We start from the raw sequence: 17,988 nt of genomic DNA on the forward strand, positions 1-17,988 counted from the left end.
GGAGCCAGGGCCTGCCCGGCCAACACTCAACGTCACGGTGCCCCTCCAAGAGGCCCCAGAGTGGCCTGGCCTGGGGAGGAGGGGGCCCTGGCACGTCAGAGGAAGAAGGTGAGGCGGGAGGCTACCAGTTTGCAGCCATTGGAGGCAAAGAGCTGTTCTTCCTCAGGGAAGAAGGTGGTGCTGTCCAGCACGGCCTGGACCACGTCCTCTCTCGGCTCCAGGCCCAGCTGGTCCAGCTCGTTGAACACGCAGTGGCGCACGTGGTGCCTCTGGAGTGGCAGGAAGGGCACCAGCGTGTCCAGGAGCTGCTCCTCCAGGATGCCGGAGCGCCAGAAGCCGTCTGCGGGGGGCCGAGAGGGGGGCCCTGAGCAGCTGGCCTGGCGCAGGCCGGGCTCGGGGAGACCCCGGGAGAGATGGGGGCGCTGGCACCAGAACCAAGGCCCGGGGCTGTGGGTAGAGCAGCCGCCCCCCACCCCACCTAAAGCGGAACCCAGGGGCATGGGGAGAGGCCCCCGGGTGGGGTCCCCTGGCCCACTCACGGTGGGGGTTGTCCAGCACGGCCTGAGAGATGAGGGGCGCCAGCTCTTGCAGGCGGATCTCCTCGCGGTCCCGGCGGTTGCGCCATGCCTCCAGAACCACCTGGTTGATCTGCTCACTGCCAGCATTGCTAGAATCACAGGGACCCGGACCAGACTCAGACGGGGGGAGGTGGGGCCCTCACAGCCCGCCTGCCACCCGATGCAACTGAAGCGGGGGGGAGGGGGGACTCCTGTTGGCAGGAGCCAGAGCTGGAACGCTCCCAGTACCAGTCCCCACTCCCCCTGTCGGAACTGGGAGTCCACACCCACGGCCCCCAGACAGTCACCCCCATGGGTCACATGTATTTCAGTTGACAGGACACTCCTGGGCCCCTTCACGATTTTCCCTCACCCAGTCTCTAGGACCGCCTGGCCCAAAGTGAGTGACAGCGATCCCCGGGGTAGGGGAGGGGCCAAGCAGAACAGCCCAGAGTGCAAACTTGGGGTGGGGGGGGAGGCACTTTCCACTGGCCCCAGTAAAAGAAGCCGGTTTGCAGGGAAGTCCACAAAGTATGCCGACCTCTGCCAAGAGGTCACGGAGTCCTGGGTTGACCTCATCAAGCAGAAGTTGCTGGGGGTCACAGCGGGAAAGTGGTTTGCTCAGACAGGTCTAGAATCCTGTCCTAATTCACCCACATCCTCCCAGCCACAAAAGGACCAAGCAGGGGCTTCCGGAAAGAAATGATGGGGCGCACAGAGATGGGACTAGGAGGGAATCAAGGCTAGGGCAGGTCCAACTCCCCAAATTAACTGTCTCCAGAGCAGGGGTGAGAGACTGGAGGGAAGCAGAACGGGCTCAGTGTGTGTGTGTGTGTGTGAGGGGAACCGTATGCCGCCACGGGGGCAGCTCAGACCTCAGCCCGCTCCCCCCTGCCCCGCTGCAAAGCCGGACCCCACCTGATGAAGATGAAGATGGCTTTGCGATAGTTGGTCCCGTACACAACCCACGAGGGTCCCAGGAAGGGTCTCAAGACCTCCATCAGGCCCGGGGCCAGCTCGTCCATCTCATCGAACAGGAAGAGGGAGCGGCCGCAGGCAGTGAGGTTCCCTTGAACCCAGTTCTTAAGATCCTTCTGCAGGGGAGAGGCAGGAGGTTCAAGGGGGCCTGGAGCTTCGCCGCCCTCCCCTCCCCTCCCCCCCCTCCGCCTTCCTCCCAAAGCAAGGACTGGTCCCCTTCCCAGCACCCGGCACTTACTACTGGTGGCCTCGAGAGGGGCAGAGGCTTGTCCAAGGTCATACAGCAGGTCGGCGGGAGAAGCGGGGCTCAAACCCAGGCCTTGGCCTTCCCTGACAACCCCACCGCTTCGACAAAGGGACAAGGTGGTGACCTGGTCCCCACGCGGCCAGCAGTCCTGCCAGCTGCAGGCAGCAGGCTCCCGCCTCAACGATCTGCAATGGCAGGCGCCCACCCTGAGCCCCTGGCTGGACAGAAGGAAGACTGCAGGCGAGTAGTACCCCAAGATGCGCACAGCCGCCCCGCCTCCAGTGCAGGGACCATTCGGGTCCCTCCACTGCCACCTTCCCAGCCAACCCCCAGGAACCGAAGGAAGACAGATCCCTGGCAGGTAGGTCTGGCTCTGCACCGGATGAGGCTCCAACTGGCTGTGTGGCCTTGAAGCAAGTGACTACCCCTCTCTGGGCTCGGGGCTCAGTCCCCAAGGAGGGTCGGGCACCCCCTGGTTCCCCAGACCCCACCCTCGCACCCCCACCCGCCCCGCCTACCTTGTAGCGGTCCATATGGCTGGGGTGGGGGAAGTGGATGCGAGGGGAGAAGTGGTGCACGTGGGGGCTGTGCAGGCCCCCCCGGAAGAGGTAGCGTGCCAGCAGGGTACTGACCAGGGACTTGCCGGTGCCCGAGCCGCCGTGCAGGGAGAGGACCAGCGGCTTGGCGGGCGCCGGGTCCTGCACGAAGGCCCGCAGCGCCTTCCCCACCAGCGCCCTGGCCAAGGGCTGGCCGGCCAGGTGCTGCGCCAGGTCACACTCCAGACCTAGGGCCACAGGGAGGACCGGTCAGCGCGCCGGGAACCGGGCCGGGGGCGCATCATCCCGGGACGGCTGCTGAAAGCTGTCGGGGACAGGGGGGCGGAAAGCAGGCGACGACCGGCCACGTGCACGCCGGGCTCGGCTCGGCAGCGCCCCCACCAGGCGCCGCTCGGCGTGGCACCCAGTGGGCACGCGCCGGCTGTCAGTGGGGGCGCCCCCCGGCGCGTGTCCCGACGCCTGAGCCCACCCACCCGCAAGGCTCCGCACTCCCGGGCCTCCCCTCCTCCGGGCGGGGCCTGGTCCGGGCCCCCCCGCCCCCCACAACAGCCTCAGCCCCCGGCCCCAGCACCGCGTCCAGGCTCTCCCGGCCCCTCCACGCCGGGCCCACTTCCGGTCCCGGTGTCGGAAGTCGGAGGGGCCAGTCCCGCCGGGGAGGGTCCCGCCCCCCAGTGCCACCCTCGGGGGTTCGGCTCCGGATCCTGCCCCGGCCCGGGGTTCGAGCGCGCCCGGATCCCGCCGCCGCTCCTCCTCACCCGGCAGGTCGGGCCGGAAGTCACATTCGCAGAAGGCGCCGAAGCTGCAGCGCAGCGAAGCCACGTTCCAGGAGGCGGCCCCGACCGAGGCCGAGACCAGCCCGAGGAGCCCGAGGAACGAGCCCCACGGCCGGCGGCCGCCCGTCGCAGCCGCCATCCGTGTGCGGCCCGAGCTCGGTCGGGGGCGGGCGGCCGGTCCTCCCGGAAACTACGATTCCCGGCATGCACCGCCCCGCGGAGGCCTGGGCTGTGGCCTACAACTCCCAGCATCCCTTTCGCTCCTCGCGGAGGACCGCCCCCTCGTCATCCCGCTGCAGGATCCGGGGGTGGCCTCTCGGGGGCGCCCGCGAGCCGTCTCACCCCCCTCCTCCCCGCCCCCGGGGTGCGGGTCGCGTTTCCATGGCCACGGTAACCAAGGGACCATCGGGGTAGCAAGCAATTAATGAAGGATTCTGACCATCAAGGGTGACCTCACAGTTGTAGAGAAACGGAGTGGGCACTTTACACCTTTGCAAGGTGTCTTCCGTCCTCGTTTTCGTTTTGGTTTTGGAGCCACACCCGGTGGTGCTCAAGGCTTACTCCAGGCAGGGTTGGGGCGTCATATGTGATGCCCGAGACTGAATCCCGGTCAGCTGCAAGCAAGGCAAACTGCACCCCTTTTTCATGCACTTTTTTCTTTTGTATAATAAATAAATACTCACCTACCCGTTAAGGATAACACTGCAGCACTGTCCTCCCATTGTTCATAGATTTGCTGGAGCTGGCCCAGTAACATCTCCATCGGGACACTTGTTACTGTGTTTGGCATATTGTATATGTCACAGGTAGCTTGCCAGGCTTTGCCTTGTGGGCAAGATACTCTCGGTAGCTTGCCAGGCTCTCCAAGAGGGGCGGAGGAATCGAACCTGGGCCAACTTGGTCGGCCGTGTGCAAGGCAAACACCCTACCCGCTGTGCTATCGCTCCAGCCCACCATTAAGGATAAGTATCATTAATGCCTTCTTTAAGATAATTGTCATGGCCAGCTGCACATGCTAGGGGGAAAGGCAGCTAACACTCCATATGGTCCCCTGAGGAGCACACAAGGAGTGATTCCTGAGTGCAGAGCCAGGAGAAAGCCCTGAGTACTTCCGGATATGATCCCAAAACCAAAATATCAAAATTAAAAAACAGGGGCTGGAGCGATAGCACAGCGGGTAGGCCATTTGCCTTGCACGCAGCCGACCCAGGTTCAATCCCCGGCATCCCATATGGTTCCCCAAGCACTGCCAGGAGTAATTTCTGAATGCAGAGCCAGAAGTAAAGGAATAACCCCTGAATATCGCTGGGTGTGATCCCCAAAAAAAAGTAAAAAAATTTAAAGGGCCAGAAAGAGAGGGGATATGCATGCAGCCAACCTTAGTTCAATCTCTGCCACCACGTATCATCCCCAAACCACCGCCAGGAGTGACCCCTGAGAACGGCTGGGATTTGGGAGTGGCCCAAACACCCAGAAATAATGACCCAGACAGTGGATGGACAAAGGCTAATGAAACAAGTCCTTAGACTGACAACAGAATTGAAGTTACGAAGTGGGGTGACACAGGGCGATCTGTACCTAGGGACAGACATTTTGCAGTTGGTGGTGGTGATGGGACAGAAAAGTCGTATGCCAAAAGTGTGAACATTGGGACCAGAGAGAGTACAGCAGGTAAGGCACAAGCCTTGCACACATCCAAATCAGGTTCGATCTCCAGCCCTCCATAGGGTCCCCCAAGCTGCCAGGAGTGATTCCTGAGCACAGAGCCAGGAGTCAGACCTGAACACCACTGAATGTGGCCCCAAACACATACACAAAGGCCCCTCCATCCCCTGCACATTCAGGAACCCCTCGTCCATGGCCGCACCAGCAGGGAGGCAGAGAGAGACAAGCCACTAAGTTTCTCTGCCACCAGCTAGAGGTGGCCGTTTCTGTCTCCCAGTTCGTCCATCCGGGAGGCACCGGGTTTTTCATACGCGAGGTAAATGTGTCACTGCTGGAACAGTCTGGAACGTTTTATTTTTAGCCTTTTGGGTCACACCCAGCCATGCACAGGAGTTTCTCCTGGCTCTGCACTCAGAAATTACTCCTAGCGCTGTTCAGGGGACCCTATGGGATGCTGGGGATCGAACCCAGGTCGGCCGCGTGCAAGGCAAACGCCCTCCCCGCTGTGCTATTGCTCCAGCCCCACAGTCTGGATCATTTTACAGACTAAATCAGCATTACGGAAGGAAGATTTCCACCTTCCACCCAAGAAAAGGGGCCCCTTTCCCCGCCCAAACCCCACGAGGAGCAGAAAAAAAAACACAAAGAGTCATAAAAGTTTATTCTATGAAAGAAATGGCAGGAGCTCTGTACATCAATTTACAGGACAAACGTATGTACACCCGCGTGGAAACCTAGAGGGGGCGTAACTGGGGAGCCCCCCCAGGGTACCTTGGCGGCAGGCAGGGACAAGGGACAGGGACACAAAGGAGCTGGAGGGGATGTGCCGGCCGGGGGGATGAGGCAGGTGGGACAGAGCCCAGAGCCCCCCCGAGCTGCACGGAAGAGGCTGGAACTGTGCCCAGCACATCCCCAGGCTGATGGCGTGGGGGTGGGGACCCTCCCTGGAGCTGCACCTGGGGTCAGAGCTCGCTGGAGCGGACGGCGGGCTCGAGCTTGTGGGACAGGGCCGTGAGCACCTTCTCGAACTTCTCGTAGCGCCGGGCCTGGCTGCTGGCGGCGCCTTGGCTACCCCACAGAAGGCGCATCTGGAACTCGGTGCTGAAGACCTCCAGCAGCTCGGGCCGTGCCTGAAATCCTGAGGACAGGCACGGGAGGTCAGGGCGCCGCCAGGCGAGGTTGACACGGCTCCTGTCCCCCACAACCTACCCCCCACACCCTCTCCTGTCCCTCCCCCACCCACACAAGCACCCGGGAGGTGTGTGGCTGCTTGCTTGTGACCCTGTGTGACAAATGATTTCTAAGTAATGAGACGAGAGGGGGCTGGAGCGATAGCACAGCGGGGAGGGCGTTTGCCTTGCACGTGGCCAACCCGGGTTCGATTCCCAGCATCCCATATGGTCCCCTGAGCACCGCCAGGGGTAATTCCTGAGTGCAGAGCCAGGAGTGACCCCTGTGCACTGCCAGGTGTGACCCAAAAATAAAATAAATAAATAAATAAATAATGAGATGAGAAAATGTTCATGATCATGGGAGGGAATCCTGTGAGAATTCCCTTTTTTAAAAAAGAATTAATTTTGTTTAATTTTTTTCATTTTTTCTGAAAATTCTTTTTTTCTTTTTCTTTTTCTTTTTTTTTCTTTTTGGGTCACACCTGGCGATGCACAGGGGTTTACTCCTGGCTCATGCACTCAGGAGTTACTCCTGGTGGTGCTCAGGGGAACCATATGGGATACTGGGGATTGAACCCGGGTCGGCCATGTGCAAGGCAAACGCCCTACCCGCTGTGCTATTGCTCCAGCTCCTTTCTTTCTGTTTTTGGACAACACCCAACAGTGCTTAGGGTTTACTCCTGGCTCTGTGCTCAGGGATCACTCCTGCTGGGCCTTAGGGGACCACATGGGGTGCTGGGGATCGAACCCAGGTCAGCCGCATTCAAGGCAAGCGCCCTCCCTGGTGCATCATCTTTCCAGCCCCAAGTTCTTTCTTCCCCCCTGCTAAGGAACATAAGCGGTATATTTGGGAAGGGGTTTGGGTGCTGGGGGCTACTCCCAGGGTACACAGGTCTCCCTACAAAGCACATATCAGGCTCTTGGGACATTCTCCCCGGCCTTGTGGGTGATTTGTGTAATTTCCAAGTGTATCTACGATGAGTATTTGTGACTCCAACCATGCTAAAGCAGTAAAAGATGGAGCTCAGCCCCTGAGCCAGAGGCCCCGGGCTTTGCAAACAGCCTTGGAAAGGCCGGGTCACACGCCCACTGTGCAGATGGGACAGCTGAGGCCTGCAGAAGAAGCTGAGGGCGCATAACTTCCATGAGCCCCATCCCACTGCTCAGCTGGTTACAAACTGCCTGATGGAAGGGAGGTGCAGGAAGCTCAGGCAGAAGGTTCTGGAGGGGGGCAGGAGATGGTTCGGGGCAGGCTGGGAGGGGCAGGAGGGCCCGAGGCCCACAACTCACCCTGCAGCTTAGCCTCGGCATTGGTGTGGTACAGGCCTCCGTGCTGGGCCACGGTGCGAGCGGCCTCCAGATGGGCCAGCACCACCTCCACTCCGTGCTCCGTGCTCCCCCAGGGCTCGGGACCCTCGGCTGGCGCCGAGTCGCACTCCAGCAGCGTGATGAGGGGCAGCACATGCGGGAACGTGGTGTTGCTCAGCGGGGGGCCTTCTGCAGGAGGGGGGCAATCCTGAGGGACAGGCCTCCCCCAGAGGCTCCCCGAGGTCCCCACCAGGCTCATGAGCCCCCAGACGCCCCCTTCCTTTGGGGTTCCTCCCGCCCCGCCCCGAGCTCCCTTGCTGCCTAGACACTCCACCCAGGGACTGCAGTGGCCCAGAGAGGGCGGGACCCTGCCCGCGGTCACACAGCAACGGGGGGGATGGCGCTACCTTTGCCCTCGTTGAGGCTCTTGAGGAAGGGCTTGAGCTTCTTCTCATAGAGGATGGCCCCCTCCGTGTGTCGCTGCCGCAGCGTCACCCACGTCTGCTCCAGCCGAGCAATCTAAAGGGGGAAATAGACTTGAGCCAGCAGCTGGGACGGGCCTGGAGGGACGGGTGGGGATGACCGCGGCTCTCACCCGATGATGCACCCGGTGTCTGAGGGAACCCCAGCTCAGAGAGGGCAAGGCCTGGGGCTCAGGCCACAGAACCATGAAGCTCATCCTGACTCCGGGTACCAGTCACCCTCCCCCACCCCAGGGTCACGACCCAGGGCTTGCTTTCGGTTCGACCTGGGCCCCCTCAATACCTGGGCCATGTCCAGGGCGCCCATGACCGCGGCGAAACTGAACATGTTGCCCATGGTGCCCCTGAGCTCCGCCGCCAGCTGGATGGTCTTGTGCAGAAGCGCGGCCCGCTCCTCGGCGGAGCCCGTGCAGCCCAGGATGTCCACGGCCAGCATGATGGACATGGTGTGGAACCTGTAAGGATGCAGGGCCCAGGATGCAGGATGCAGGATGCAGGGTGAGGGCTCGGGCGGGGGGCGGGGCCCGAAGAGGGATCAGCAGTTGAGGGCGTGGCCCGAGAGGGCGGGCCAGCCAGGTCGGGGCTTTTGATTGGCCCGTATAATTAGGGGGCGTGGCCAGCTCGCCCAGCTGAGAGGCTTGTGGTACTTAGGCTTGGAATTCCGAGGAAGAGCTCGAGTGACAGAGAAGGACAGAAACCAGAGCCGCTGAGCGCAACCCAACTTGGACTCTGACTGGTCAGGGGATGCAAATGTTGAATCCTTTAGAGGGAGAAAGGATTTCGAACTTGGGCTGAATCAGGAACGACTGCATGGAGCTGGATAAATGAGAAGCTGCTATTGGTCAGCGGTGCAGGGGGCGTGCCCAGGACCCGGAGTTGGGACTGTGATTGGCCAACCGGGCACAGCAAAGGGGGAGCGAGGCAGCCCTGGGGTTCCCCCGAGAGGCCCCTTGGGGCCCTTCTTGCCTTACCTTTCCAGCAGGTCTAGTCGAAGCTGCCGGCCATGGGGGAGGGTGAGCAGCTCCGTGCCCCAGCGGACTCCCATTAGGGTCTGCATCTCCTTGGTAACACCCAGTATCCTAGCAACCTGCAAGGACGCCCAGAGGGCTGATTAATTTCCTGTCCTGGCTGGCCCTAGCCGGCTGAGAGTCACAGAGCTCCATCTAGCAGGGACGCTTGACTGGGAGGCCGGATGTGAATTCTCAGCGCCGCTAAGCTCCAGACACTGAGGGAAGGAACCTCATTTTTCCCATCTGTGCAGTGGGATGAATGGAGATCATGGAAAGACGCCTGACACGTGGCATATTAAGGTAAGGTCAAGGACCCTACTAGGGGGCCCTTATTCCAGGACGTGAGCCTAAAACCCCAAGGAGTGGAGCACTTGACAAAGATCACCCTGAGTATAGACCCCAAGGGTCATACCCTTCATGCCTGCGCTTTCTTTGCTCTTGGAGGTTGGCAGCCACTGCCACCAAGGAATTAGTACCCCCTTTCCCCCCCCAAAAAAAATGCAATGTGAAGCCTGGAGAGTATTAGGGTTCTTCTGTGCTTAGAAAAGCAAAAGACGGTGTTTTGGCCCTGGTCCAGGTAATGACTTTTGCTTTTGTCCAGCAGGGGGCGTGAGGGAGGTTAGTCCACCTGTCCAGCAAGACAAGACACATTTCTCCAAACCGCCAGACCCTGCTGGATTTGAGACTGCCAGCGTGTGTGTGCCGCACCGACACCTGGAAGAATGGAGAATATTTGGGGGAGGGGCCAGCGAGATAGCATAGTGGGCAGGGTGCTAGTCTTGCATGAAACCAACCAGGATTCAACCCCTGGGGTTCTATCTGGCCCCCCAAGCACCCCCAGGAGTGAACCCTAAACACTGCTGGCTCTGATCCAAAAACAAACAAATAAACAAATACATTAGGGGGAGTTGGTTTTTTTCCCTTAATTATTTATCTTCTTGTTGTTTGGGGGCAACCCCTGGCAATCTCGGGGCATACTCCTGGCTCTGTGCTCGGGTTCCTGGCAGGGCTGCCAGCAATCAAACCTGCAAGACAAATGCCCTACCCACTGTACTACCGCTCCAGCCCCTTTCCTTCATTTTTTAAAAGGGGTAGAAATAAATATACCGTGGGAGAGGAGCTTGTCTTGCACACGGTCAACCTGTTTGATCCTGGGCACCACATCTGATCCCTGAGCGCCATCAGGAGTGACTGAATCTGAGCACTGCCAGGTGTGGCCCCCAAACAAAAAAAAAGGGGGGGGTAAATGAAGGTCCAGAGAGGCAAGTGAAGCCAGGCTGCAGACCCACTCACTCTACCTGGAGCATTCAGGCCCGATCCCTTCCCAGCCCTGATCGAGTCCCCAGATCAGAGAGCACTGTGCCCGGCTCGCTCCCGGCCCACGGTGCACCCCACCTACCAGGCAGTCAACCTTGGTGACGTGCCGGGCCAGCGTCCGGGCGTCCACCTCGGCCAGCAGCTCCTTGACCTTGCGCAGAAGGCCCACCTCCAGGGGCCGGTTCTCCTTGGGGATCAGAAGAGACTGGAAGGAGGCTGGGTTGAAGGAGGAGGCAGCCTCCACCACGGGCGCCGTGAAGGTCCGGCCCCAGTCCCCCTCGGGGGCCCCGTTTTCTGACAGTTCCTTTAGCCTCTCCCCGTAGCTCCGGGCCTGCCGGCTGGGGGTCTCTGACGCCGACCACTCTCGGCTGCTGCGGACGGGGGGCTGCAGCTGGCAGTAATGGCCTGAGTCTGGGTCGCTGTAGCTGCTGAGTGACGGTGAGGGGGAGGCTTTGCCGAGGGTGTGGGAGGGGCTGGCGTGAGAGCCCTTGTCCAATTCCCCAGGGGGCTTTGGGGCACTTCCGGAACACAGCTGGGGTTCACTGGAGCGGCGGGCGACAGGAGAGGCGGGGTGCGCGGTGGCGGAGGGGGTCGCAGGGGCCGCGTGAATGCGGGTCACTGGGGAAAGAGGGGCAGAAGATGAGCGAACAGCCACTGACATCTCCCTGAGCCCCGACAGACAGGCTCCAGCTACCCTCCGAAGGGGCAGCCCCTGCCCTGTTCCCCCCCTCCCCCCCCTCGTCCCCACCAGCACTGGGCCAGGCCTAGGCCTGGGACTCGGTCACCTGAGCCCAGGGTTTTGCACGTGGCTGCCTGGCAGCTTGGCCGCAGCCTGGGGAAAGCTCAGAGGAGCCTTCTGGCAGGTCAGGGACACTTAAACCCTGGCGGAGTTTCCCTGTGCCACGCGCAAGGGCTCCTGGGGAATTGTGATTGTGATGTATGACACGGCCCACGAGTCAGCCACAGGACAGCCCGCCTGCCCCCTCCACCCCCCAGCCAGAGGTGATGTTTATCAAAGCTTCCTTTGTGCGCGAGCCCACGAGTCCCTCCAGGGACTTTTAGGATCAGGACTTTTAGGATCCTGCATCTCCGCTTGGAGAGGGGAGTGGTTCCTGGCAGTCACCCAGCCGGCCAGCCAGGCTTCAAGCTGGGATTGAAACCCAGGGATGGGGGGAGGGGACGGAGTGGGAGAGCCATGGTACAGTGGGGAGGGCGTTTGCCTTGCACGCGGCTGACCCGACCCGGGTAGGATCCCTGGCATCTCATATGGTGCCCCTGGGCATGGGTGTACCCCAAAAAGCCAAAAATAAATAAGAAAATAAATAAAAGCAGGCATCAGGATAGGAGAATGACCCTGGTTCAATTCCCAGCATGCTGGGTCCCCCACGCCGTGCCAGGAGTGATCCCTAAACAGAGAGCCCAGGGTAAGCCCTGCACTGCCGGGTGTAACCCAAAAACCCCCAAATTGAAAAGCAAAACCAGGCATCACAGGGCTGGAGAGACACACAGTCCAGACATGGGGTAGGCCTTGCACTAGGTGCTGCAAACCACCCTGCTTCAATCCCGTATAATCCCTCCAGCCCGCCAGGAGTGACTCCTGAGTGCAGAGCCAGGAGTAACCCCTGCACTGCTGCTGGGTGTGGCCCTCAGAACACAAAAACAGAAACAAAACAACCCAGGTATCTGCTCCTGACCCTCTCAGCTCCTTGACTAGGCCATGATGCTTAGAAGTGGCCCAATAAAGGGCTGAAGTGATGGTACAGCAGGCAGGGCATTTGAATTTGAGCATGGCCAACCCAGGTTCCATTCCCCGTACCTATATGATCCCCTGACCGGGAGTGAACCCTGAGCACAGAACCAGGAGTCAGTGCTGAGCACATAATAGCAATGCCTTGAGTATCTCGAGGTGTGGGCCCAAAACAAAATCAAAGGGGGCTGGAGCCATAGCACAGCGGGTAGGGCATTTGGCTTGCACGCGGCCAACCCGGGTTCGATTCCCAGCATCCCATATGGTCCCCTGAGCACCGCCAGGAGTAATTCCTGAGTGCAGAGCCAGGAGTAACCCTTGAGCATCAAAAAAAAAAAAGAGAAAAATCTCAACACGAACAGCCACCTCTGTGCCAGCCATTTGGGATCTGGGGTACACAGAGTCCCAGACACTGCAGGGCCTGGTGGGGTGCCTCCACATGGCAGGTGGAGGGCTTCTGGTGGACCCACATCACAGCCCTGAGCCCGGGACAGTGAGCTTGCAGCAGACATCCTGCCTCCCAGACCCCCTTTCGGTCCCCTTCGACCCCCTTCCGGCCCTCTTCCAGACCCCCTTCCAAGCCCAGTGATGGGCGCCCAACAGGGGCTCCAGAAAGCGCCCCTCTGTCACTGAGAAAGGTTTCCTTAGCAGCTTTCCTAAGCCGCTCCTAGTGGGGCGCTGCTCTCAGAATGGGGTGACGAGCATCAAAGACAGACAGTGCCCGCAAGGCACACGAGGTCATGCAGGCGTGGACAAGGTCATGCCCCAACTCAACCCGCCTCCCACCACCACACCCCCTTTCCCGCATACCAGTACTGTAGGCGGGGGAGCTGAGGCTCTCGGAGATGGGGGTCATGGGCGAATGCAGGTCTGGGATCTGGTCCATGCTGAGGGCGCAGTTGCGGATGGGTTCCCGGGGGTGAGGCACGGATGAGCTGTGGAGCAGATCCCCGGGTGAGAAGAGTCGGGCCTGAGAACACCCCCAGGCCCCCAGCAGGAGAGCTGGGAGATAACCCAGCCTGGCTCCCACCATCAGGATGAACACCGAAGTCCAAAGAAGGAAGGGCCGATGGGGCTGGAGCGATAGCACAGCAGATAGGCCTTGCACGCGGCCAACTCAGGTTCGATTCCCAGCATCCCATATGGTCCCCTGAGCACCGCCAGGAGTCATTCCTGAGTGCAGAGCCAGGAGTAACCCCTGAGCATCGCCGGGTGTGACCCCCCAAAAAAAAGCAAAAAAAAAAAGAAGAAGAAGAAAGGACCAAGGGCCGAGCGGATGCCACCTGAGTCCCGTTGGCGTTGGCTTTGATTGGTTCACTCATCATCCATTTATCTGGGGGGGGCTCACGAGCAGTGATCAAGGGGCTCGTGGGGGCCGCTACTCAGGCCCTGCAGTGTTGGGGACCACCAGGGCCACCCCGCAGGGCTTGGGGCTTCTAAGGCTGTTACCTACCCAGGAGCCATGCTGACATCGGGGATCGAACTGAACTAAACTAACTAAACTATCTCCCTGGCCAAGCTTTCTTTTTAAAATTTATTATTATTATTATTATTATTATTATTATTATTATTATTATTATTATAGCACAGCAGTAGGGCGTTTGCCTTGTGCGCAGCCAACACGGCCTAGCTGGGTTCAATTCTTCCACCCCCTTGGAGAGCCCGGCAAGCTACCGAGAGTATCTCTCCCACACGGCAAAGCCTGGCAAGCTCCCCGTGACGTATTCAATATGCCAAACACAGTAACAACAAAATCTCCAATGGAGACGTTACTGGGCCCGCTCGAGCAAATCGATGAACAACGGGAGGACAGTGCTCCGGTGCGACAGTGCTACTTTTTGGTTGGGGGTCATAGCCAGCAGTGCTCAGGGGCTCCCTCATGACTCTGTGCTCAGGGATCACTCCTGGTAGGGCTCGAGGGACCATGCGTGGTACTGGGGGGCAAACCCCAGCTGGTCATGTGCAAGACAAGGGCCCTTCCCACTGTGCTATCTCTCCAGTCTGCCTTCTCTTTTTATTTTTTAAATGATTTTTTTTGGGGGGGGCCACACCCGGCTCCACGCTCAGAAATCAGAAATCACTCCTGGCAGGCTCAGGGAACCATATGGGGTGAAGATTCTTTCCAGCTCTGCTTTCATTTTTTAAATTTTTATCTACTTATTTAGATTTGGGGACCCACACCTGACCATGCTGGGGGGAAGATTTCAGAGCTCAGAGAACCAGGAGGTGCCAGGTAGCAACCCTGGGGCTCCCGCATGCCAAGCACGAGCACTGGTTCTCTGAGTCATCTCTCCCACCCCCGCCATGAGTCACTGCCTCCTCGCTCTCTGGTGAGTGGTCCCTGGAGCGGGGGAGGTGTGGGAAGCCAGACGTAGCCACGCCCCCTGCCCTGCCCCGCCTCCTCCCAGCCGGGCTTGGGAATCTATCCCCTGTGGACCTAACGCTTTGGGTTCCACACTGCAGTCTGAGCAGTCCCAACCAGGAGGGAACAGACCCGAGCCCAGGACCACAGAGAGGGGACCATGAGGGACTGCCCATGTGATGGTGGCATGAATGGCAAATCTCGCAGGCAGTCAGAGATGCCGGAGAAAATGAGTCCAGGGGCTGAGAGGTAGCACAGGGGTGAGGGCGCTTGCCTGGCATGCAGCCACTCCTGGTTCAATCCCCAGCACCCCATTTGGTTCTCAGAGCCCCGCCAAGAGTGATCCCTGAGCACTCCCTGAGCACAGAGCCAGAAGTAGTTCCTGAGTGCCACTGGGCAGTGACATGCACTCCCCCCATTAAAAAAAAAATCAGGATCTGGAGCAATAGTACAGCGGGTAGGGCGTTTGCCTTGCACGCCGCCGACCCAGGTTTGATTCCCAGCATCCCATAGGGTCCCCTGAGCACCTCCAGGAGTAATTCCTGGGTGTAGAACCAGGAGTAACCCCTGTGCATCACTGGGTGTGACCCCCCCAAAAAATCAGGAGGCTGGAGCGATGTACAGCAGGGTACGCCGACCTGGGTTCCAATCCCAGCATCCCATAGGGTCCCCCGAGCACCGCCAGGGGTAATTCCAGAGTGCAAAGCCTGAAGGAACCCCTGTGCATAGCCAGGTGTGACCCAAAAAGAAAAAAAAAATCAGGAGCACAGATTTTGGAGTCACCAGCGATTCGAGCACATGGCTTCCTCTCCAGCCTATTTCCCCATCTGCAGCGAGGGTGAAGACAGGGTCTCCTGCTCCCTGGGGACCCCCCAGAGCAGCTGGCACCCGGCCAGTGTGCAGTGGCGCACGGAGACAATTACCTGCGGTGGTTCCCCCAGGCTCAGAGGCAACCACGTGATATGACAAGACAGCCGAGAACGTCAGTTTCCTGCCCCCACCCCACGTCCCACAAGGCACAACCCACCCCCCCCCACACACACACACACCCTCCCTGCACGCCTGGCTGCGGTGGGCGGGGGCGGGGGCGGGGGTCCCCGCTGACCTGGCCGGGCAGCCTTCGCCGCGGGGGGCCTTATCTGCGGTGAGCCCGTCGGTCATCGTGACGCTGCGCCGCTTCATGTGGCTGCTCTTGGCGCCCGAGGGGCTGGCGGGGCTGGACGCCTTCCCGCCGCCACCGGCGGGGCTCAGGCCATAGCTGGCCTCCAGGTAGCGCAGCGGGAAGGTGCGGTTGACCGGGCAGTAGATGATGGCCCCGCTCTGCTCGGACACGGCCTTGCGGCTGCCCACGTGGTACCGCACGAGCGCAGGCACGTGGTCGAAGCTCTCCTGCTCGAACAGGTACTGGATGTGGGTGTAGCTCTCGCCGGCCTTCACCACCACCTTGTTGATCTTGAAGTGCAGGGCCTGGTTGCGCCAGCGGCACGTGAGCACGTAGTCCCCCAGGCTGGTGAGCGAGTCCCGGATGAGGAAGTCGCCGTTGCGCTGGACCAGGGTCTCCGACACCTGCCAGAGCACCAGGGGGCCGGTGAGGGGCGGAGCGGGTCGGTGGTCTGGGGGGGGGCATGTGCATGCAGGGATCAACTCAGCTGGGAGACAGGATGCACCGGCCAGAGGCCCGGGGCCTGAGGCACGAAGGTGAGAAACCCCGAGGGCATAAGCTTCCGGGGAGCAGAAGTCATGGGGCCCTGGGGCCCGGGAGCCCGAGATCTCTGCATCATCCCACCTCCGTGTCCCGCAGCTCCCCTCCTGTCCTGTCGCTGAGTGCCACGCCCCCTTCTCCAAGCAGCTGCTTTGGGGCCAGAGTGATAGTAGAGGCGGAGGGTGTTTGCCTTGCATGCGGCCAACCCGAGTTGGATCCCCGGTATCCCATAGGGTCCCCCGAACACTGCCAAGAGTGATTCCTGAGGGGCTGGAGCAATAGCACAGCGGGCAGGGCATTTGCCTTGCATGCGGCCAACCCGGGTTCGATTCCTAGCATCCCATATGGTCTACCCCTGAGCACCGCCAGGGGTAATTTCTGAGTGCAGAGCCAGGAGGAACCCCTGTGCATCACCAGGTGTAACCCAAAAAGCCAAAAAAAAAAAAAGTGATTCCTGAGTGCAGAGCCAGGAGTCAGCCCTGAGCATCACCAGGTGTGACCCAAAAAGTGGAAGAAAAAAAAAAAAGCACGTGCCTTGGTGCCGCAAACTGCTTCCTTTGCCCAGAGCCCCCTGCCCACCCTGCCCACCTGGTGAACCCCCTTCACTTTGCCAAAGCTGCAGAACCCGAAGACCCATCCTCACTAACTGAACACACAGCACCTGCCGTATCGTCACTGCGAACAGGAGGGCCGGCTCCTCTGCCGCTCACAGCTCACAGCCTTCCTGCACAGCCGCACACACATGTGTGCAGCTTCATCTGACTCTCAGACCACCCTCGAGGTGGGCATTTCTCGATTCCCCCCTTTTTTTTTTCTTTTTGGGTCATACTCGGCGATGCTCAGGGGTTACTCCTGGCTCTGCACTCAGGAATTACTCCTGGCAGTGCTCGGGTGTCCATAAGGGATGCTGGGAGTCGAACCCGGGTCGACCGTGTACAAGTCAAATGCTCTACCCACTGTACTATCACTCCTGCCTGATTTCCCCCCTTTCCCAGGTTGAGGGGACTGAGTCTCGGAGAACGACAGTAACCATTTCAGGTCCCAGCTAATAAAGGGGCCGAACTGGTCTTCCCGCATCCACCCAGCAGCAGGTTGGTGCTCTCTGGATGGCGGATGGCCGAGGAGGCGGCTGGGAGGGTCTAGAGCGGGGAGACCCCGTCTGGGGCTCGCTCACCTCGCGGGGGATGCGGCCGTGGTACCAGGCATGGCTGCGGAGGTCCGTGCTGCTAAGTTTCAGCTCTTCCTCCAGCTCCTTGTGCAGTTTCTCAGGGGATGAGTCCAAGATGTACTTCTCCTTGGAGAACTGCGCAGGAGACAGGAAGGGCTGGTACCCAACCCAGAACCCCCGCTGCATCCCCTCCCTGACCCCGCCTCCTTCCAGCCCTGGACCCTGGGAACACCCGGGCACGGCTGCCCGAAAAGTCCCCCCAAAAATAGGGTCAGCCCCGAATCCCATCCCAGCAGGAGGAAAGAAACCTCTATTCACTCTTCCAATACAGAGCTCGTGCCATGCGCACGGGAGAATGAGAAATGAGAACTCTACCACGGACCACCCGGGACCACTGTGCATCTTATGAGGGTGGGGGGCGGCGGCTGGAGAATGTGGCGATACAAATTTATACAAAAAAAAAAAAAACAGGTCCTGTCCTCAAGGAGCTCCGAGGCGTTCATGAGCGGCAGAGTCAATGAACCGCGCTTGGGAGCAGCCCACGGTCAGCACCACAGTCCTGGACAGCGGCAAAGGCGCCAAGGAGCCAGCAAAGACCGTTCGGAGGAGGCAAAGACCGTTCTGAGGAGGGGAGCTGGAGGGGGCCCTTCCGGGCAGCTTCCCTGGGAGAGAGCCCCAATAGAGCACGTGCACCCCAGTTACATCAGACCTGACAGTACCCTAGCAGAACGGGGGGAATGGTTTCTACAGGCGGCCAGGCTTCCTGGCCAGAGTCCTCACCCTGCCGTTTGCCTGGCCTCTGCAATTCCCAAGGAGGCTCTCTCTCCCAGGAATGGCCGTGCAGGGAAGCCCCGGGGCATGCTGGGACTCCCTTCCCCTTCCTGTCTATTCCCAGGGCACCATCTCTAGGAATTGGAAGCTGACAGACCCTGGGACCTTGCAG

The 17,988-nt window shown here is 60.2% G+C and overlaps 2 protein-coding genes across 5 annotated transcripts in view; both read right to left on the bottom strand.

Annotated features, from left to right (window-relative positions):
• Positions 1–43: 43 nt before the first annotated feature.
• On the bottom strand, positions 44–3,322 carry TOR2A (torsin family 2 member A). 2 transcript variants are annotated; one of them, XM_056108814.1, is made up of 5 exons: positions 3,095–3,322; positions 2,301–2,566; positions 1,476–1,651; positions 540–667; positions 44–340 (listed from the first exon to the last, which is right to left on the bottom strand). In XM_056108814.1, the coding sequence occupies exons 1-5, from the start codon at positions 3,249–3,251 to the stop codon at positions 96–98; spliced, it is 972 nt and encodes a 323-aa protein (XP_055964789.1). In that variant the 5' UTR covers positions 3,252–3,322; the 3' UTR covers positions 44–95. The 2 variants fall into 2 exon arrangements, with proteins under 2 accessions (XP_055964789.1, XP_055964790.1); XM_056108815.1 differs by lacking the exons at positions 2,301–2,566; positions 3,095–3,322 and adding an exon at positions 1,777–1,898 and having other exon boundaries at positions 45–340.
• Positions 3,323–5,536: 2,214 nt separating this feature from the next.
• SH2D3C (SH2 domain containing 3C) overlaps positions 5,537–17,988 on the bottom strand; it is a 29,008-nt gene continuing 16,556 nt past the window's right edge. For 2 of the 3 annotated variants that reach the window (XM_056108781.1, XM_056108783.1), the window contains 9 exons: positions 17,052–17,180; positions 15,281–15,741; positions 12,624–12,748; positions 10,149–10,684; positions 8,711–8,826; positions 8,023–8,194; positions 7,665–7,776; positions 7,240–7,446; positions 5,537–5,915 (listed from right to left, as the gene is read on the bottom strand). In XM_056108781.1, coding sequence (XP_055964756.1) covers positions 5,740–5,915; positions 7,240–7,446; positions 7,665–7,776; positions 8,023–8,194; positions 8,711–8,826; positions 10,149–10,684; positions 12,624–12,748; positions 15,281–15,741; positions 17,052–17,180 — 2,034 coding nt within the window. In that variant the 3' untranslated portion in view covers positions 5,537–5,739. The remainder of the gene's footprint in view (positions 5,916–7,239; positions 7,447–7,664; positions 7,777–8,022; positions 8,195–8,710; positions 8,827–10,148; positions 10,685–12,623; positions 12,749–15,280; positions 15,742–17,051; positions 17,181–17,988) is intronic. The other variant, XM_056108782.1, reaches the window with a different exon arrangement.

Source organism: Sorex fumeus, unplaced genomic scaffold, assembly GCF_029834395.1.
Source record: "Sorex fumeus unplaced genomic scaffold, SorFum_2.1 ptg000233l, whole genome shotgun sequence".
Taxonomy (NCBI): Eukaryota; Metazoa; Chordata; class Mammalia; order Eulipotyphla; family Soricidae; genus Sorex; species Sorex fumeus.